Consider the following 22,636-nt stretch of genomic DNA (forward strand, 5'->3'; position numbering starts at 1 on the left):
CAATCGTGAGCAAATAAAATACAAGAAATGCAAACGGTAATACGGGAGGAAAAAGTGGCATGCGTGCAAGTTATAAAAGCGCACAAAGTAACAAGTAGAGCCTATTATTCTGCAATAAATGACAGACACTCAAACCACAAGAACAAACGTTACGTAGGCAATGGTGGCAGGCACTTGTGCAAGGGTCTAAAGCAAACAAAATGTAGGAGGTAGCAACCAGTATTTTTCAAGAGAAAAGTGACACTCAGCAAGAGCTCAGAGCTGTTAACTTCAATAAAGCCGCTTGCCTCCCGTGACATGCGTTTATTTAAAGAAAACTGTGCATGCCAGCATGTACACAGAACTTTAATAAAGTACTGCTGCTGAAAAACTTAACTTGTGTAATTTCATGGTTATGCATTTGTTTACAGGAGGGAGCAATAGGATTAGTCTCCATCCATTGCTTGTGCTCTGCAACAGTTTCAATAAGTTCTTGGAGTTTCTTGTTGCTCAATTGGCTGTAAATTCTGATATTTCTAAGTTTCCCTCGTCTTAATGGCATGATTTTTGCTCGCGAGAAAGTGTCACACATAGTCGTTGAAATGTCACTCATAATTTCACTCAAATTTTTAAAATGTCACACATGGCAATCTGAAAACTTGGCAGCTATGCCAACCCTCATAATGCCACCACACACATGCACTCCGCTCCATAACACTTAGCTAAAAGTCATTCACAATGCCAATATCTATCAAATTGCAGAGATCAATTGGCTTTGCCAATGCTTGTTAAAGTACTGCCTGGTTCAAGCTCGGGGGCAGGGCTCGGCTCCCCAGACTGGGTGTTGTTTTTAGGAGTTTAGCCACTTTAGAATAGACATCCTCGCTGCCTGGCTCCAAGATGTCTGCTCAGTCGGCTATGTCGGGCACTCGCTGCCTGACTCCAAGATGGCGGCCCCCGTGGGGACGGATACGCGGCTGGCAGGCAGTGGTCCGTCGTCTCTGTCCACACTTCCGCGTCACGTGATGTATGAGAGGCTCCTTCGCGCAGACGCAGACCCTCGGGGCAGGCTGAAGATGGCGGCGAAGGCGAGAGGTGGGTGTGAGAGAGGTCCCGAGTTGGAAGCGGGCGCTGAGGGGTCACCGAGCGAGTGAGGGGTCATGGGGACGGGCACAGAGCGGGGCGAGAGCTTACAGGGACTTTACGGGGTGCGAGGTGACCTGTCAGGGTGAGGGGACACAGTGACGCGCACAGAGGAGGTCACAGTTCAATAACAATGCGTGGGGTCATCATGATGGGCACACTTGGGGGGGTGGGGGGCACTGACCCAGGGAGGGGCTCACGTGAGGTGTCGGGGGCCACCTGTCAGCAGTGCATGGGTCACTGTCACTGACGGGGGGGGAGGGGTGTTCAGAGGGTGTCACATGTCATTAACGAGGAGTGGGGTCACAGTGAAGGGGGGAGGTCACTGACCTCGTGAAGGGTTGTGGAGAGAGGCACACATGGGGCGTCGGGGTCATCTGCCACCAGTGCATGGGGGTCACTGTCACGAGCACACATGGGTGTGGGGGGTACAGGGGCGTCACACGTTGCTTTTTAAGCCCCTCTGCAGTGACAGTGGTCTAAAGATAGCGCTGCTAAGCCCAGTTGCTGGGCATGACTGGAGTATCAGAGGCAGCGCATGTCATTGCGTGGGTGGCGGAAAGAGTTGGCACCGATTTTAGGGAGGGCTGACTGACTGCTGCTTCTGAAGCCAGAGGATTGTGGGGTTTGCTGATGCCTGCATTGTGGACTGATCAGAGAATGCGCAGTGCCTTCATCCCCACTGAGGCCTCAGGGTGGTCTGTATATTGTGACGCCTTAGGCAGGCTTCGCTTTGCATGATCTTCGTTAGTTTGTGGAAAGAACTACGAGGGCAGGGGTTCAGAACTCACCGGTCTGGGTGCAGATGGGAGTCAGAGGTTGGTGTATCCAGGCTCCCAGAACAGGGGCATTCACGAAGAAACTCTAAAGCGTGCCCCTGACTCATTTGCTAATAGTTTGTCCAAGATTAATGCTCGACTCTGCAGTAGATTCAGGCAGCTATACGTTATACTGTGTGGAATAATTCAACTGCTCAGAAGTAAAGCATGGCCTTTTTCTTACAAATCATTTTGATTGGAATGGCTTTTGGACCAGTTTTTCCATTGCAGCTCTGTCCTCCTCGGATCTTTATTTCAGCTTGCAGTGACATTCTTGTATGAGCAGTGTGCAGTAAACCTTTTGTATCATTCTTCTGAGTCGACATTGGCCCTGAGAACTTGAGGTACCCGTGGTCATCTCAGACTGGCACAGTAGGTGTTCCTGGGGAGCTCATGCAACTCTCTTCTTATGGAAGCCTGGCTTGCTGAGGACTACCGCAAACACGTTACTCTCCCTAACAGAGGAGGCTGGTCTCAACGCAGGCCACTTAAGCACCAGATTGGTCATTTTTGGTTCTTTAACGAGCAAACTTATAGGACACAGGGATCCTCTTGTGTACATGCTGTAGCTGTGTTTTCAGATGAGGAGTTTGGTTGGACCTATGCCCTTGTGTGGGTTTGGTTCTCCGTATGTACTTGTGCATTCAGCACAGCGATGCGTTCTGGGTGTGTGCATAATTGTTTTCTGATAGCGTGTACAGTTTTTTAAAAATAAAAATCCCTTTGTGCTTCTGCTTTGAGACAGTGTTTATAACTTTTACATAAAGTGGTTGGAAATGAATGACGATACAGACCGTAATGCGCATGATTTTGATTGGTGGTAACACCCTTGGTCTCGGGACCCCTTCGAATTATAGTTCTTTCACTCATACTTCCATGGACGCGTTTCTAGGTTTCCCCTTGAGTTCCTTCGAGAAACGTGTTCAGTTTGTGTCCCGATACTTCACAGTGGTCTGGGGTTCTAGGATAGCTTTCACAAAGACCAGCATCCGTACTGGAACCTGTTAGGGCCACAACGGGCCTATAAGAAGGCATCAGTGTACGCCATGTGTCAATGCTCTACTCTTCTGAAGTAAGCCCACACAACCACAAATGATGGGTCAGATCTTATTTATTAGCCATTAGTCACAAGAACTCCCAGGAACTGACAAACAGGGAATCCAAGGACAGTTCAAAGCTAAACATTCGGTATCCATAGGAATGGACATGACCAAGTAATGTTCTGATAAAGCATAGACATAGAAGAAGGAGACTAGATTACTACAATATTTCCCTTCTTTCCCAAAAGCCAAAACCTACAGATTTAAAGATGAATAAAAAACAAAAAGAAGAAAATACAGAAATAAGACGGAGAAAATGAGAAGAATAAAACAGCATAAGGAAAAGAATAATAATATAGCAAATGCATTTCAAAATTTCAATAACAACTAATTACATCTAAGAACTATAAAGCATTAGCATTTAGAAATACATAGCATAAAAAACTACAAATCCATGCGTTTAGGAGAAACCCTAATCCTACTGCTCCCCCTAGGAGGAACATAAACCAACTTGGAATCATTTTTTATCAGCAACTTTAACTTCAGTATTTTTCGCTCTGGTAGCACACCCCAGCTGAGAAACAACCTTCTGGGGCAATTTATAAACACGAGCAAGATTCCACCAGTTTTTCCCATTAACTCTCACTGCAAATTTCGTAACAGCATCAACTTGAACTGGTGAACCAAATTTAGATAGGCCTTTAGGAACATTATGTGGTGATTTGATCTTAACCCAGTCACCAACCTTTATGTTGGACACAAAGTCTCTCTGAATGATTGTTCTCTGATGACTTTTAATAACTTGTTCACCTTGATGCTTATTAACATTCATATCAATAGGAGATTGATCATTTGTTAAAAAAGAGTCCTGAGTTGACTTGTTCCGTAAAGATGAAGCCCAACCTTCCATCCAAGCAGGACACAGATGGAATGAAGCCTCTCTTCCTCTCAAAAGTTTAAACGGACTTTACCCAGTGGTTGCATTCGGAGTTGTTCTATGTGCCCATAACATACTTTGGACAGCCTCCTTTATGTTTAAATCAGAAGAGACTGCCCATTGTATACACTCTACCAAAATACGGTTATTCCTCTCAATAAAACCATTTGCTTGTGGGTGATAAAGAGCGACCCTCTTGTGAACAATACCCGATTGAGACAAGAAAGCAGACATTTCCTTTGAAGTAAATTGAACTCCATTATCCGAAACGATCTCTTTCGGAAAACCCTCCCTAGCTAATAGACTTTGAAAGAATTTGATAACCTCATTAGAATTAGGATCAGACATGAAATGAACCTCCCACCATTTGCTAAAGTAGTCGGCCACAACCAATGCAAATTTACATTTGTTAGGTAATATGTTGAATGGACCCACAAAATCCACCGCCAATTTTGACCATGGACCATCAGGCAAAGCCACATGTTGAATCGGAGGGGAAACCATCTTAACTACTTTATCACTTGAATTGCAGATTAAACAATCCTCTACAATAGAAGTGATCTGTTGGTCCATAGAGGGCCACCAGTAAAAATTACGAATTCTTTTCTTTGTGTTAGTCTGCCCCAAATGTCCTTCATGTCCAAAGTTAATTATAGCAGACCTTAGTTTCTCTGGAGGTACAAATTTCTCACCCCTCATAATCATACCGCCTCCTTCAACAGTTAACTCATCACCAACTTTTGCAAAAGGATGAAATACTTTTTCCAGTAAAATTTCTTTAGGCCAACCAGTGATAATGTAATGTCTGACTCTCTTCAGAACATTATCTTGCTCCATAGCAGCAAACCATTCATTCTCAGAGAAACAACCAACCAACAGGCATCCACAGCAGCAGTCAAGCAATCCTCATCTATATCTTCTTTGAAATCATTTTTAGACATAGGTACAGGAAATCTTGACAAGAAATCTGCACGAGTATTCTTTCCACCAGGAATATGCGCAACATGAAATCTATACTGTAAAAGTTTGCTACTAAGTCTTGCTATACGTGGTGTATGATCTTTTGCCACCTTACCTTGGAGAATGGGAATCAATGGTTTGTGATCAGTAAGGAGGTTGAAATTCCTGCCCCACTGAAAACATTTAAACATCTCAATTGCCCAACAACATGCCAAGAGTTCACGCTCAATTACTGAATAGTTTTTTTCACTAGGTCTCAAAGCCCGTGAGGCAAATCCAACAGTAGATTCCTTCCCATCTTTCACTTGTGAAATCATACCACCTAAGCCATACAAGCTCGCATCAACTGACACAGTACATTTTATATTAGGATCAAAAGGTGTTAAAATATTACACAATCCTAATTCTGTTTTTAAATTCTTGAATTCACTTTCACAGACATCATCCCAATTAAAAATTGCCCTTTTCTTAAGCAAATCTGTCATATGTGCAGTTTTCACAGAGAAGCTGGGAATAAATTTTGAATAGAACTCGCACATTCCCAAGAAAGAAGAAACCATCTCTTTTGTAGTCGGACTAGGAGCATCTACAATTGCTTGTATCAAACCCTCCCTTGGTACTATGCCTGCTACAGAAATCTGATGTCCTAAATACTCAATAGATTGCACACCAAAAATGCATTTAAGCTTGTTCGCCACAATACCATTCTGTTCTAGCCTTTCCAACACTTTAGATACATTAGAATCATGTTGAATTTTAGTTTTCCCAGCTACTAGGATGTCATCCTGATAAACAACAGTTTCCAAAAGACCTTGCAAAATCTTCTCCATAACTTGTTGAAAGACTGAAGCTGCACTAGCTAAGCCAAACGGCATTCTCCTAAATTGAAATGTACCAATAGGAGCTATAAAAGCTGTGATGTGTTTGCAAGAGGGATCTAATTGCACTTGGTGATAAGCCGAAGCTAAATCAATTTTAGAAAAATATCTAGACCCCGCAAACTTTGAAAGAATGTCGTCTATGCGAGGCAAAGGATGAGAATCTATCCAAATTTCGCTATTGACACTGAGAAGGTCAATACAGACTCTCAAACTACCATTAGGTTTGCGTCTGACAACCAAGGGAGATAAACAAAGAGAAGACTCAATGGGTTCAATTGCTCCGGATTCACACATTTTCCTAAGCTCATTAGTCAAATCATCCCTGACACTATGAGGTACTGTCCGTAACTTATGTTTGATGGGGATTGCACCTTCTTTTAATCTTATTAAATGTTTAAAACCTGAAATGCAACCTAAACCATCCCCAAATACCTTTGGGAACCGATCAAACCATGAACTACAAGTATCTTCTAACTCACCATCTTCAACCACAGAAACTTGATCTTTCGTGCCAGGTCTAAGTTGCATTTTGAAAAGGCCTTGATGGTACCAACCAAGAATATTGAGACCTTTTTTAGCCACATAGACCTTACCTTCAATAGTTCTTTGTCTAAAAACTAACATAGCTTCAAAGAATCCTGACAGTTCTATTCGCCTACCCTCATAAGAAAGTGGTCTTCTATCAGGTGGGTAAAGTGGCCTTTCATTCCATGTCTTTTCAAATAATTCATCAGTTATCGTTATACGTGCCCCTGAATAAACCAAGAGATCTAGAGGTTTATTGTCTACCAACACTTCAACGATAGGATCTACACAATCATCAGTTTCATCCTTCACAACCACCACAAAATCTGACAATGAACTCACCACCTCCCAATCACTTTCATCTTCTTGTGTTTTTTCCCTATAAACAGAATTCACAGTGTTCTTTGAGTTACAAACTTTTGCAAAATGTCCTTGTTTACCACACTTATGGCAAGATGCATTCTTGGCTGGGCAGATTTTTGCATTAGGAAAATGTTCAGCAAACCCACACTTTGTACACACATTCCTTTGTTTGACTTTAGATTGAAAAGGTTTGATACCTTTTGAATCAGAATTCCCTTTATATTCTATTTTAAACTGCACTTTTGCTTGAGTTTTTTTTATGTTTTTTGAGTAGTTGACTCTTTTACAACATTGACTAAAGAATCCTTTTCAGGTTTCAATTCTTTTTTAGCTTTTTGTGAAAGTTCAATACTTTTGACTATAGATCTAGTTTCATCCAATGATGGGTTTTTAAGCGTTAATAACTTCTCTTGAACTTTCCCACAATTAGTATGAACAACAATCTGATCCCTTATTAACTGTTCAGTAAATTGTTCAAATTCACACTCTGACGCTAGAATTCTTAAAGCTGCAACGTAAGCTATTCTGCTTTCACTTTCCTCTTGTTTTCTAGTAAAAAACGTATGTCTTGCGACAACCAAACTACTTTCAACATCGAATTGTTTCTGTAAACTGCTGTCTTCTGATACTCATCTAATTCTTCCCCATTCTCACCTAACTGTGTTGCAGGTAAATGTTCTAACACTGCTTGCCCTTCGAAACCAAGATTATGTTCAAGAATAAAATATTTTCTTTGCGCACTAAATCTGCTGCCACCAATTGCCCCTAAATACTTTTCAAAAGCTCTATACCATACTTTCCATTTCACCTGGGAGCTGCCGAAATGGAGGAGGAGCTTGTACATTCTGCATATTTACCAATTAAATATCAAAAAGTAAATGTTAACTTGTTTGTAGTCTATTGTGAACCTGTATAACAAATAAAATGAATAATTTATGTGTTATTAAAATTTCCTCAAAGAATAAACTGCTTTACCACGTTCTAAATTGTATAGTACCTATAACATATAAATACAGATTAGGCAAACCAAGTTATACATAATGTGAAATTACACTTTCTCCCTGAAATGAGAATGTACAACAAATCCATTAGAGGGCAGTATTGTAATAGAATTTTCCAGATCTATTTTGTCTCATAAAACCTTCGTTGTTGGCTTCGAAGTTCTTGTGGTTGTTAACACAAATTGTTAGTATGTAGGAGAAAATGCCAGACAGCGACCGCGTAGCAAACCAGCTTGAACTTCTCACGTGAACCAATATTAATATTTTACCTCACATAGAAAGACAGGATTATGATTTTCTCACGCTGGCTTGTTATTGTGCTGAGAATGGCATGACAGACTTGTAATGCGTGTTGATTTAATGAAACCAAAGACGGTTGAAAACTTGGCAGATTACAGTAGCTAGGCAACGGAAAACGTGTGACGTTATTAAATCAAGTGCTCTCTCCAGTGTTCTTACGGCATTACATCACCGAGGCAGAGTTGATCGCCAACACCTGCTCAGCATTCCACAACGTCATCAGTTGCTGTGAGCCAGAGGAATGAGTAGATCTCCAGTTGAGGGAAAACAAACCGTGAAGTAGCCAACGTTCAACCAACTGGTAAAAGTATTTTTGTCAACTTCACACTGCAGAGAAAGTATTGTGTTAATCTCGCACTGCCGATAAAGTATTCAGTCAACCTCGCGCTGCCGATGTAATCCAGTATTACACATTGAAACATAAATTGTTATATTCCATGTCACGCAGACCAATTTCTGTATTCTCCGACAACTTGTACAGACGTGTTTCACAAAGCAGTACCTCTGGCAATAGGTTTTGCACAAGTTTTACTCACAGTTCTGTTGACAGATTTCAGTTATTCCATGTCACGCAGACCAATTTCTGTATTTTCTGACAACTTGTATAAACGTGCTTCACAAAGCAGTACCTCTGGCAATAGGTTTTGCACAAGTTTTACTCACAGTTCTGTTGACAGATTTCAGTTATTCCATTTGTATGCTGAAAGTATGCATATCATCAATGCTTTCCATACCAGTAATACTCAAATGAAGCCACAGATTTGATAGTATTTACAGCATTCAAGATCCTTTATGACTTCTGTTGTAGACTGCTCCTGATACACGCTGAGATCACTGATCCCATCAGCATAAGAGTTGAAATTTAAAAACATTTCAGTATTTTTTCCAATTTCTCTCCAAGGATAGTTCAGCAGCTTGAACACACGTGGGTTAGGTGACTAATGGCCAGTCCTCGTCGCCAATTTGAAGTAAGCCCACACAACCACAAATGATGGGTCAGATCTTATTTATTAGCCATTAGTCACAAGAGCTCCCAGGAACTGACAAACAGGGAATCCAAGGACAGTATTCAAAGCTAAACATTCTGTATCCATAGGAATGGACATGACCAAGTAATGTTCTGATAAAGCATAGACATAGAAGAAGGAGACTAGATTACTACATCTTCCTTTACAGTCATCCAAACAGCTACACACATAGGCACAGCTTCATTGCACTTGATTCAGAGTGCTGCCTGGAACCTCATGCAGCGACTCACTCTTTCCACTACAGCACTTTTATTCTATTAAAACTGTGGAATTTTGGGAGCTCTATTGAAGACCACACAGGGGCAGAGGGCAGTACTCAGTGACATGGCCTCGCTGAGAGCTCAGTTGAAGACAATGAGGTGGCAGTGGGCCGGTATTGAGTGATATAGGCCTGCTGGGAGTATGGTTGAAGACCATGCAGCAGCAGAGGGCCGATACTGGGTGATATAGGCCTGCTGGGAGTATGGTTGAAGACCATGCAGCAGCAGAGGGCCGGTCCTGAGAGATAAAGCCCTTCTGGGAGCTCCGTTGAAGACAATACGGCAGCAGAAGGCCGGTACTGAGAGATCTAGCCCTACTGAGAGCTCCGTTGAAAACGAGGCAGCAGAGGACTTTTTTAGTAGAAACCTGTTCTCCCTTTAGACACAGAGTATCCTAAAAGTGGTGGCTTTAGTCCTGTGGCGCACTGAAATCCCCAGATAGCCCTATCCTGTGGGATACACATACACCCACCCGCCCCCAGTGGCATTAAATTGTGTCCTGTTTAACATTGTGCTCCTCCAGTGACTGGGCACAGGAGTCCTCTAGCAGCGTATGTTTGCGTCCTGTGCTCTTCCAGAGGTGGCTCTTTTCCCGAGTGGCACTGTTTTCATCCAGCTGTATTAAATGGTCTCCTGTGCTTCTCCAGTGGTGGGGTTTTCTGTGGGGGCACACTTTTCCTCTTGCAGCATTATACTGTGCTCCACAGGTAGTGGTTCTTATTCTGTGGGGTCACAACTCCCCTCAGCTGCATTACATTTTATTTTGTGGGAAGCAGTACTCCTCCAGTGTTCGATCTATTTCAGTCAGGCACAGCTTTCCTCCTGCAGCATTAGATTATGTCCTGTGTTCATCCATTGGGAAGTCTTGTGTGGGGCACAGCTTTCCCCAGCTGAATTGGATTCTCTCCTGTGCAAGACTTTACTCCTTCAGTGATGGGTCTTGTTAGCCCAGTTTTCCTCTAGCTGCATTATACTTTGTCCTGTGCTCCTCGGGTGGTGGGCCTTGTCCTTTGGGGCACAGCTGTCCTCCAGTGGCATTATATGTTGTTTTGTGAGCCATTCTACTTTACCCTGTTCCTCCAGATTGTGTCCAAATCTTCTATGGTGGTGGGTCTTGTCCTGTGGGACAGAGCTTCCCCTATCCCAACAATATTAGAATGTGTCATTTGTGGCTCTGTTCTCTTCTAGTGGTGGGATTTAGCACCTGGGTATCTGCTGTCCCCAGTGCGGATTCACCTTGTCTTCTGAATGCAACAATAAGCATTGTTCTGAGTTGTTTTCACAGAACTTACCTGCACTAAATGCTATTGTTTAAAATATACCCCCCCCCCCGAGTCACTCCCTGTCCCTTGTCTTCACTGTACCCCCAAACCTACTACTTTTAATGTAATTAATATATATTAGTTCTGGTAGAGTGGAGGATGGAGACAGCGCATATGTGTTTAGGGAGACCCTATAGGCAGCCGTATCACCTGCTTATGAAGGTTTGACCCCAAGGCTATACACCTGCTTTGGTTTACTCATTGAGCACATTGTGGAAAGGGGGTTGCAGAGCTGAGGCGGGGACAGTAAGCTCCTCCACTTGTAAGGGTCCTCAAGAACTAGTTTGGTTCCATATTTTCGGGTTCCTTGTTAATATCTTTTCTAGAGATTGCATTTGCATTGTTAAATTCCCCCCTCCTTGTTTGCAGAGGCTGCAGAAGAGGCATTGGAGGCTTTGGACCTGGCTGAATACGCAAAGAGGCAGCGCTGGTGGAACAAGATCTTTGGGCAAAACTCTGGACCCATTGCAGAAAAGTACTCTGTGGCCACACAGCTGGCAATAGGAGGCGCCACAGGATGGTAAGAAGGAGCATCTATTGACTGTGCGATGGCTGCCACTTTCTCTCCTACCATTACCTCGTTTCATCACCCCCCTCCGCCTATAGTTCTCATTGAAATTAGCGTCCACTTTATGCCATCTTGTGTTCTTTACCTCGTTACAAATCCCTAACCCTTTCTCACACCAATAGTGTGTTTTGCAGCAATAAATTATTGTATACTGCAGTTAATAAAAATCTACCCTAGCGCTGTTGCTACCTCTAATCTGTGATATATATTTGTGCAACCTCAAGGAATGCTAGTCCCTTGATTTGTTTACGCAGCTTGTGAAACTACAGTACACCTCTATGCCATACCACTCCATGTGCAAGATGTGGCTCCCTTCACTGCATCAAATCGGGAGGAAATCTATGTGCTTCAAACACATAAAAACACGCCACTTTTAGCTAGTAACGCCACCGTCTTCCTCCAACATGTACAGTACAAGCAGAGGAGAAAATTACCTGATCGACGCAAACCGCTTTGAGGTCTATAAAGGCTACAATACAATTGTAAACAATGAAATCGACATTAAAGTTGATTTCATTTAGAGATTTCTAATACTCTACCTTACTAAAATATAATTTCAGTTAAATTAACATTAAAAAAAAACACTGATGTTCACAGTAAACTCTTGCCTAAGCCATTGGTAAATATATTACATTAATTTGAGTATATTTAATGAACATCATTAAAAAAAAAAATTTATAAAAAGGACAGGGGGCCATTAGTCTAACTCTGGTAGTGGCCGTTGTCTCAGCCCATCTCAGTGGTCCATTGTATATTTATATTAATAGCTACTTATTTTTTTATTTTATTTTCTATGTATTTACATAAAAAAATTATAAATAATTTTCCCTCTAGCCCAAGGTAATGACATGTAATGGGCAATGAGATAATGGGGATGGTGTGGTAATGGTTAGAAGAGGTAATGCAGGCAAGGTACTAGTATGCCCCCGTGGCTGTCATTAGTGTTTATGTATTAGGGACCTGGGACTTGTTAGGGCACGTGGGTGGGTTTTATTGTGTGCACTGCCCCATGGTGTGATTGTGTGTGCAAGACGAGGCCTGAACCACAAGGGTTGTGTATGTGTTTGTAGGATGCAGGATGAGCTATGGTCTGTGTGTTTGCCTGATCTTGGGGCATGTGGCTTTGTGTAGGAGACTAGACTCTGGGGGAGATGGGGTTCATCCGGCCCTGGGGGGTTGCTAGGGAGGCAGTTCATGGGAATCCATAAGGCTGCTGAGTCTCCTTGCCTCAAAACTCCTACGTTTAAAATTTGTAAATATGGGGGGATAGCCCAGAGTTTACATAAAAGTGCTGGATGGAATGCTTGAATTAATCTCAGCCACTGGTAATCACTCGGGCCGCATCCCAATCCATTGTTATTTTGCACACCGTGCCACCTCAGTTTGAACTCCACCAAATGCAAATCAGTCTTAACCTAGAGCCAATGGGAACAGTCCAGCCCAAACTGCCGCACCATGTCCTCCCTAAACAGAAAAACACGCAACCTAGGACCAGTTTCGCCTTAGGGATCATCAGCTAGGTGTAGCTTGGTTCCAGTGACAGTGTGCACGGGACTCACGCCAGGGCATACCCATACCCAAGCAACACACTCTAGTAAACAAAAAAGTGTTGGTTGGAATGCTTAAATTGGTTTCAGCCACTGGTAATTAGTCGACCCACATCCCAGTCCATTGTTATTTTGCATACCAGGCCTCTTTAAGTTGGACCCAGATAGATGCCCTGATCTGGGTTGAAAGAAAATGTGAACAGATCACACTTAACGTGGTTTCAAATAATTTATACCTAATTTTCTAGTTTATATTTCAAGGGCATGTAAAAGAAAAAACACATTAAAAGTATCTGCATAATTCTTTTTAAATAACATCCATGGCTACGAGAGAGACATTCACATTAGCCAAACTCAAAATAGTCTGTCTGAGAGTTTCTTAACCAACTGTTATCTTCCTTGTTAGGAGAGGTGATGACTGAATCAAAGCCCACCACTCATAAAGATAATTATACTCAATCCAGGCTTTTATTGCTGTTGACGTTTCGACCCGACTGTTGAGATTAAGCAAAGTCATTCGGGTCTTCATCAGAACGGTGAGAGGGGGTGATGTGTATATAGTGCAACCTAAAAAAAGACACACACAATAAATATAGAGTGGGTCCTATTAAAAACACTTGCATCGCCAATAATATAGGTATAACCACTGACCTAAAACTGTGGAGCTGCACCGTAGGCGGGGGGAAGGTGTTCAATCCTGATACACCCTTCTCTCTTAGTTAAGTGTCCACAATTTTCACTAATAGAATCTGGGTTTGTAAAATAATTACATTGGGTAAAAATACCATCTACAAAACATGTAAACTAAAAAAAAAAGCTTATGAGGAAGCCTATGTCCTCACGGTGTGCCAGTCTCATGGGTTCAGCTAAAGGATGTCCCCTTTAAATATCCATAAAAATCAAGGCTGCGATGAGCATGCCTTTGTATTATTCACAATGTTGGAATCCATATGTGACAAGGGGAAACAAATTCCAAAAAGTCTGTGCGTTTAATCTGAAAGTGGAGCTGCATCAATTCTTTCGGAAAGGGTACCCAAGGCATTACTTTAACCACATGGCTGCTGGGCGTTCCCCCAAACCCCCCCCCCCCCCCTCCTGTGCTGGAAAATGCCATTTTAGTGGCACCATGACGAGCTCAGCTCGTCATCAGCACACGACACCCGTGGGTGATGACGAGCTGAGCTCGTCATCAGTATCGAAAGGGTTAACAAAATCCCACCCAAACCCCAATGTTCCAATACAGGACTTAAACCACCTTCGAATTTCACCCCCAACCTCATCTCCCCTCATGTCTCACAAAGTACTCGCTTTTGAACAGGTGGTGCTGAGAGACGCATGAATGTTGTCTACAAGAAGGAATATGTCAGATACAATATATCCAAAATGGAATAATAATAGAATTGTGATTAAATCAGCCGATAAGGGTGGGGGCGATAATGGTACAAAACAGCACAGTTTATAAACACCTCTTTTTCCACCTTCTTCAGAGCAACCAAAATGTTGAAAAATGTCGAAAAATGTCGCAGTTATACATGACCTTGAAATTTAAAATATAAAATTTTGTTTAAATTATTTGAAACCGCATTAAGTGTGATCTATTCAAATGTTCTCTTCCCGCTTGCCTGTATTGCAAATTGAGTATTGCAATGTGCTATATAGGATCATACTGTTGTTTGTACTATATGCTACCCAGGTCCTATTGCCTTCTTGGTTTACCCCATTAGTTTATAACAGACGTGGGTAGAAGCAACATCTTTTAATCAGTTTAAAGCCAACACTTTCTTGGCTTGCCTTCCATTCTCAAGGTGCTTGCCTGTGGAATTCTCAGTTGATTAATTTGAAGACCGAGCTCTGCCATCCCTGCTTCAAGAGACTTCTCAAAATCTGTTTCTTCTACACACCTTGATGTCTCTGTTGGTAGATTTCGTGGTGTGCGTACTAGGTTCTCTGCGCTGCCAGGAGATCATTCTCCGGGTCAAGGTTTGTACTTTAAAAATAGAGTAAATAGGTGATAGATGGCCTCTCTGTATAGACTGCACTAATGCTTTTGTGGCGTGCAGGGTACTCTTGTATGTCTTGAGGGATGCAAGGTTGTAAGTCTCATACAGAGGGCATTGAGCACAAGCAGCGAGGTTGAAAGTTGCATCTGCCACTGTTCAGTGCCATGCAAAAGTTAAATAGAGGTTTGTGTAGCAGCAACTAAAAGTAGGTTCTAGATATCAGCACTTGTACTGTCAAGGGATGTTGGCCCACCTCCATACTGTGCCCCTTGTACTTTCTAGACACTGCGTGAAACTGTTAGTGCTCGAGCCATTGTGAAACCTAGATCTTGTGGTCAGTCATCTCAGTTTTCTCTTTTACTAATAAGTTGGCAAATGTGCCTTTTAATTGACTACTTGCCTCTTCTGTTGGGTTTAACCATACTTTAACAAAAATAGTTTATTTCAGTGATAGACCATTTTGCTACTTTGGTGGGTCACTGGAAAAAAAAACCTAGAACAGAAAGCTAAAATGCTCGCGCTAAGGTCGTTTCACCTGGTACTGAAGGCTTTCTTGCCTTCCCTTCACAACCTTATTTGTCCAGATCTTAACCTTATTTGTCCAGATCTTAACAGCCAACACAACTACAGTGTGGTGCATGAATAAATAGGGAGGTATGATGTCTCATATTCTCTGCCGGAAATATCTAAGGCACTCTGCCTGTGCACAGAATCTGGCTGGTCACAGCCACCTGGAATACCAGAGGTGACCGTCTTAGTCTGCATCATCTTGCAGACCCCAAGTGGCATAGATATCTGGAGGAGCTCATTTCCTTGACATTTTTTTGCCCCATGGGTCATCTTTCAGGTAGATCTGTTCTCCATTCACGAGAGTGCCCTGCCTAGAGTTCGATGTCTGGGATTTGTTTTTAGGTTAATGTGGAATTTTCTGCTTTCCTATATATTTTGAATCCCTCAAGAGTCTTGTAATGTATGCCAAGACTGGGCTTGAGTTATCTGATTGTTTTGAACTGTCCAAGGAAGGTGTGGTATGCAGTCTTCTGCTACTCTCCCTATGTTCCCTGCTTCGTTTACCACTCTGAGTGGATATCCTCTCCCCGGGGCATCCTCCCAAGCGTCCACTTACATGCTGGAGTTTGAGCCGGGGACAGCTGGGCTTCTTTCGTTTGCCACAGGAGGTTGTTGTCATTCGACTGTCAGCTTGAAGAAGTCACTGTATGTCGGTAGGTGGTACCACCTTATTAACTGATGTTAAAACCAGTGTGTGGATCCCTTGAAAGCACGCCTTTCATATACTTTGAGGTTTTCTTTCTTTATTTCAGTAAGCTCGTGCAGTGGGCTCAGTTAAAGGTAACATTGCTGACATCTCAGTTCCAAGTTGTCTTCCGGATCAGCTCTCTCTAAGCCCCTGGCTGTTCTAAATTTTTGAATGAGATAACATACATATTCCCACCTTCTGCCTTTGTCGTGCCTCCCTAGGAGAAGGAAAGCGACTTTCCTGTCCAAAGTGGTGACCCCATTTCATATGAGGCAGTCTACTTACATTCCCCACTTTTTTCCCTTCACTCCATCACAGCAAAGAGGTGAGGGTGCATCGGCTGGACCCTCCTCGGGCAGTCTGCTTTCCAGGAGAGGCTGCTGGCGCTGTGGGTCACCCTCTGCATACAAATATTATGGCATTGCTAAAAAGGAACCACCTGAGGGAATCAATGCTTATTCCACCAGAGCGGAAATGTTAACCTCCCTAATGAACAGGGGAGTTCCCATGGCAGAGATCGGTCTCGCAGCGACATGGGTTTCCTTCACACATTCACAGAGTTGACCATTTTGCTTGTTTTGTACTACAGGTCTCACTACTGCTATGGTGAGGAATCTGCAGGTAGAAGTTTCCATCAGAAGAAACATTTTCTAACCTTCGGTAACGATCTCTCAGGTGGATACGGTGCTGCAGATTCAGCACCAATCCACCCACATCCCTGTTCTGGGGGATGGTTACAGGCTTCACGAGTTATACGATCCCAGTGTAGTCCTTCACAGCACACCCACGTATGATCTGATGGTATTCTGGTTTTTGCCTCTAGGGACTCCGAAACCAATGGATGAGGAACTGACGTCCAGGAGCTTGGTTGGCACTATATGGCTCCATTGATGACACAGCCCCGCTGTGATCGACACAGGAGTGTAGCCAATGAAGGAAAGCTGTTGCAAACATTTCTGGATCCAGTGTAGCACCTGGGGATAGTAGAAGAGTGGGGTTTCTGCAGGTAGGCTCTCCAGCATAAAGATAGTTCTCTAATTCTCACACAGCACGAAATGTCGGGAAATGTTCATTGCGGTTTGTGTCTGTATGTGACGGTGCACACCTTAACAATGTATGTTGAGACTTCGTAGAACTCCATATACCAGACTACATTAGAGGGACTGGTCCAAAGATGAAAGCAGTGTGTAAACCACACATTGGAAAGGTACTTTAAATGTTTGTTTACTTGTGGAAGGTCACTTTCACTGACTAGAGAGACATCTGGCTGAGCTGCACCCTGGACAAATGTACAGGATGGTATTGAGTGAAAGTCACAATTGGGAAGCTTCTCCGGTGCAAAATTGGCTTAACCAATTGACAGTTGGCATTCATTGTCCAACTGTTTTAGTCATAGCCGTTCTCCATGAGACATCTGCGAGGTGGCCATGTAGGCCATGCTGCATGCCTTCAGAATATACTGTGCTATGTATGAGAGCGAGCTGAGGCCCAGTTTGGCAAGGCTTTTCAAAAGAAAATGTGGGTTTAATCCCCTCTCCCACCCCAAGTATGTTGATGAGGTTAGAGGAAGGTGAAAAGATATACCAGAAAGTATAAGTTTGTCATGTTGTGACTCTTGTTCCAGGAATTTCTTCCGCCAGGTGAATTGTCCATTAGCCGTCCTCTGTCTGTACTCTTAGGTGTACCTTCAGTAATTGTGGGGAACTGGTGGGCATATGAGGCTTCCAGATCCCTCTCCATGTTAAGCCCTGTTGGGAAAGGTATAGTCCAGAATCCTGAACCGGAAGTGTGAAGTAGCGGTGGCAATAATGAGGTGCTAATAGTGAAGTAACAAACTCTCTAAGCTCTTTCACTGATGCATAAGGGGCACAGTCTGAGGCAGCAGAAGCACAGCAAGGTGCACATGTGTAAATAATGAGGTGCTTAGTGAAAAGGATAAGGCGGAAATAAGGCTCTGACAGCAACTTGGCATTGGCATAGCAATGCACTGACAAGGACGCTGCTTCACAGTGAACGAATGACTGTAACCCTGCTGAGGCATGGTACAGTACTGAGGGCGATGCAGCACACCAGAGGCTGTCAATGTTGTTTCTTAAATCCATGTACACAGGGCTTCATTGCACATTAGCTAAAGCCATAACAATAACCAGTCTGCCTGTCAGAGTGGTAGAGCTGAGAAAGTAAACTAAAAACCAGCGGAGCTGCGTAGAACAGGAAGTAACAAGCATTTACAATGCAATGGTCTCGGCATTCTTAAAGTTAGAGCTATTGGCATTGTTCATGACATTATTTTTATTTGTTTTTGTTTTTAAAACATAAATAAATGGCATTGTCATTTACAATGCCAATAGCAGGGCAGGAGAGCAAGCACAAGGGGGCGGGGGCAGAGGCAGGGGAGCAAGCAAGAGCAACGAGGGGGCAGGGGCAGGAGAGCAAGCACAAGCAACGAGGGGGCAGGGGCAGGAGAGCAAGCACAAGCAACGAGGAGGCAGCGGCAGGAGAGCAAGCACAAGCAACGATGGGGGGGCAGGAGAGCAAGCACCACGAACGAGGGGGTAGGAGAGCAAGCACAAGCAACGAGGGGGCAGGGGAAGGAGAGCAAGCACAATCAATGAGGGGGCAGGAGAGCAAGCACAACCAGTGAGGGGGGGCAGGAGAGCAAGCACAATCAACGAGGAGGGGGCAGGAGAGCACACACCGGTTCCATGCCTCTGTGGCACAGTAAGTGAGTGCCCGTGGCCCTGGCGATGGGCTGGGGCACGTGAGGGGCTCCTGGGCAAGGGTGCTGCACCGTCTGAGCAGGCCGGAGGGCCTTCAGTGCACCCGGCATGTGCTGCCGCGGCCTGACTCATGGAGCGGCGTGGAAAGGGTGAGGGTCTGCCCGTGTGAGGGCCTCTCGTAAACAAGACATTAAAAGTGGTGCCACTTTTGCACCGACATACAGGGCGCTGCGTTAACCTACATCCAAATGCACTGCACTGGCAACCAGGGCACTCCGGCTGCCAGCTCGCCACTGGCCAGGGTCTGGAGACAATCACGCCATAAGGGTCATTTTCTGCATGAGCTAACCTTTTCCTCTCTCAGGGACTCTACGCCTTTGTTGACAATGAGATGCTCAGTGGGAACATTAACACTTCATATTCGTGGCTGTAAATTTGCCGGCGGGCTTAGGAGAACGGAGTCAAGGAAAACAAACACTCAATCGTTTCTGCTTCATTTAGCCGGTGAATGAGGGACACTCTCACCTGCAGAGAAGAGCGGTCAGGCCAGAGCCGGGATCATTCTAATCAGCCTCTCATTCGGGCCTTGTCTCGCGGCGGACTGCGGCGTGCGCCGCATCAGAAGTAAAGGTGAGCTCGAAGTGAGTGCAAGGAAATGGATAATAAACACTGTGCGAAATGCTTAAGAGACTCGCAGGAGGAAGGATGGGAGACATCGGGAGTTTGTTAGCGTTTCCATGGAGACCAATGGGCTAAATATTCGGCTTTTTTAATTTAATTCACCTTATATGAAACCTGCCTAATTTTATCTGGCACAGGGGAGCTGTGATTCTGTTTTTGTTTTTCTCACTGTTCCCAGGGCCGTTCACCAGAGGGAGTGCACCTTTTGCAAAAACCTCTTTGTCATAATGAGGAAGAAAGCGGCTGCTCGCCCTCAAAGGACGGTGATCATGGCTGCCGCCGCAGCCCCCGCGCACGCTGTGTTTGCTGGTCATGAAGCTAATATATTGTGTGGTGGAAGGGAGGGCGATGCCGAAGCTGGGCAACGGATAAAACTAATACGAAACATGCTTGCAGGGTCTAGTTTCTCACCAGTCATTTTCCCAGCCTTCTCCCGACTGAGTGCCAAGCATGAAAGGAAGCCGCCAACTTTAAGAGCAAGTGCAAATAATTGAGATACTTTAAAAAGTTGATAATGTGCTTGCATCATGGAGTGTTTAATGCTGAGTTAGAAAGCCGCTCAGCGTTTGAAGTGCCGGGTTGCTATTTTCTGAATTGCAAGATGGTTAACCTCCTGTTGTATCGTAATTGCCTAATGTCCCATTGTTTGTTGAATCTCTGCGTGGCATTTTATTAATTGCTAACTCCAGTGCCTGGGAGGGAACAGACGAACAACGAGGGAACAGACGGCCATGACACTACCATCTTTCTCCGAGGCGAAGCAGAAATGCTTCGGAGAAAGCATCGTATGTTTCAGATTCGGGGCGTGGTTTTCGTTCTCTCCTCTCCCCATTGGCAGGAAGGTAAAATTCCAGCCAATGGGAAGAGGAGAGAAAGAAAACCAAGAAAGAAACGAAAAAAGACGCCCCCATATCTGAAAAAGACGGGGCTTAAAGAGAGTGACGCCCCTCTCCTCCAATGGCTGGTCTCCGTTTAGGAAGCCAGCCAATGGAGAAGAGGGGCGGGTTAATGCCCCCCATACTAAGTAACATTAAATCTTGGAGCGAGACTGCGCAAGCGCAGCCTACGGTCCTCGACCTAAAAAGCCAAGTTGTCCTGTGTGTGCTGAAGAAGCATAGAGAGATTCTGCTTGCAGGCTGTATGCCATGGTGTCCAAAGGTTTGGTCGGCACAATGGAGAGGGTCCGGTCTCCCAAGTAACCGTCATTAGGGCCATCAGGAGAAGATGATTGAAGGAAACATGGCAAGTAAACGGAGCAGTTGAAGTGGATTTGGCAGCAAAGAAAAGGTGGGGACTTGGCATAAATGACCTTGTGTACAATTGTAAAGACTTAAAGATGATCCTCGAGACGAGTTGAGCAACCATCTTTGTGACACATGTAAAATCCTGTACGGAGAGATCTACACTTGTGACAAATTGTACACAATCAATTTGACTAGGGGGTATTTCCAGACACACTAGCAGAATCACTGTATCCACTACATGTAAGATTATATCCCACCTACTGTGACAGCAAAACTGGTTCTACCAACACGCTGTATTGTATGTATGTATTGGCATTTATATAGCGCACTACTTACCCGTAGGGTCCCAAGGCGCTTCGACCACTGCGAAACCCTTCCTGGCTTCCCTGAGAGATGGTCCCTTAATGGGTATCTCCAGGGTGAGACCAGGCATCCCCGGCGGTCTGGTGGGGCCGTTAGTGAAGATGAGGCAAGCTAATGCCCAGAGTTGCCGAGTGTGATCGCTGATCAGAGTGGGCACCGAGGCGAGAGAATTATCGAGTCCGCTGACCCTGGTCCAGAAACCTGCCGCGCCGGGAATCGAACCCTGGTCCCGGGCTGTCCTCTGCTCTCGGGTCTGCTGCCTCTAACCAGTGAGCCACATTACTAACACACATTTAATACTCACAAGAGGCATGTGACCTCAAATGGAATGGTGGAGGCTGCAATGACAAGCTCTCCCTTAAGGCAAATGCGAAAGAAGTCCACTGTGGCACACCGTAATTGACCGAGAACTGTGGCTGACAAAAAGAGAGTATGTTGGCAAGAAGGTATAGTGGCCTAAGTCTACCAACGTGAGGAGGAGGATTCCATTTACGATAAACGGGGAGGCGGAGGGTTTAAAGGAAAGCGGGAAAAACCAGTGGAGGGTGTTTTTTTAAATAAATGTTTGCATTTTAAATCAAGAATATTGAGACAAACAAGATTCTGGAATGTATCTGTAGAAAATGAGGGGCATGAGCACAGAGATGAGGTGGTTCCATCTGATGTCCGTGAACAGTCTGCCCACCAGGTTCTGCGTTGAGGAATACGTTTGCCCAGCATTGCCTGATAAATAGAATTGGTTTAATCCAATCTAGATTCAATGTGATCATTGATAACTGTTACATGAAGAGCTGGACCAATAAATGGTAGATTTTCCTAAGAATGTGCAGTTGAGCAAAACAGAAATTTGCTTCCCTTGCCACATGGGTATTCAATGAAGAGTGGGAGTCGGTCAGTACCCCCAGGTTAGGGATGACATTTGAATGGGCAGAGAGTAGTTCTGTTACTATCAGCCAGGAGATGTGTTCCAACATAACTGGCTGGAAGAAGTGATCAAAATCTACTTTTGGCTGGGTTTAGTTTGAGGAAGTTGGCGGACGTTACCAGTGAACAGTTGGCATGCAGTGGAGCAGAGGGCCACAGGTTTACAGAGCTGGCCCAAGAAGCCTGCAGTGAGTGAGTGGGCGTCATCCGTTTACACAGAAAGCTGCGCCCCTTCTTTTCGTTGCTGTGTTGTGAGGGGCTGCTTATATAGGTTATTAGTAACACCTAACAAAAGGTTCAGGTACACAGATTCACTAGCAAACTACAAATTCATACTGGAAAATTTGTTCAAGTAAGGAAAGAGAAAAAGAAAGAAAGAAGCCTATATTTCAAAAGCAATTACACAAAATACTCCTAATTTATTAAACATGTAGTTTCAAATAAAACTCATTACAAGTCAAATGAACGCTCATAAAAAAGTGTTGGCAAGACTAAGACAACCAATTCATTTTACCAAACACGTGGCAAACATACAAACATTACATATACAGAAAGAACAACAAAAACAAATATAGTGTGTCTTTCACAGTTCGTGGCCACAGAATGCGTCGACGGCGTTTCGACCGCTGGTTGACTGTGCGGTCATCATCAGGACAGACGGTGATTAGAGCGTTTACAGTAACAATATTAAAAGCAGACCATTCAAATGTTGAACGGCAGATGCAGTACGTTAAAATTGAGTGAACAAATCACAGGTCCTCATAGCACAATTCG

The 22,636-nt window shown here is 44.1% G+C and overlaps 1 protein-coding gene across 1 annotated transcript in view; it reads left to right on the forward strand.

The window, feature by feature from the left end:
• Window positions 1–1,046: 1,046 nt before the first annotated feature.
• Window positions 1,047–22,636, forward strand: part of FUNDC2 (FUN14 domain containing 2) — a 38,113-nt gene continuing 16,523 nt past the window's right edge. Inside the window, exons 1-2 of the mRNA XM_086942239.1 lie at window positions 1,047–1,074; window positions 10,927–11,077. Coding sequence (XP_086798365.1) covers window positions 1,056–1,074; window positions 10,927–11,077 — 170 coding nt within the window. The 5' untranslated portion in view covers window positions 1,047–1,055. The remainder of the gene's footprint in view (window positions 1,075–10,926; window positions 11,078–22,636) is intronic.

The sequence above is a fragment of the Lissotriton vulgaris genome, chromosome 10 (assembly GCF_964263255.1).
Source record: "Lissotriton vulgaris chromosome 10, aLisVul1.2, whole genome shotgun sequence".
Taxonomy (NCBI): Eukaryota; Metazoa; Chordata; class Amphibia; order Caudata; family Salamandridae; genus Lissotriton; species Lissotriton vulgaris.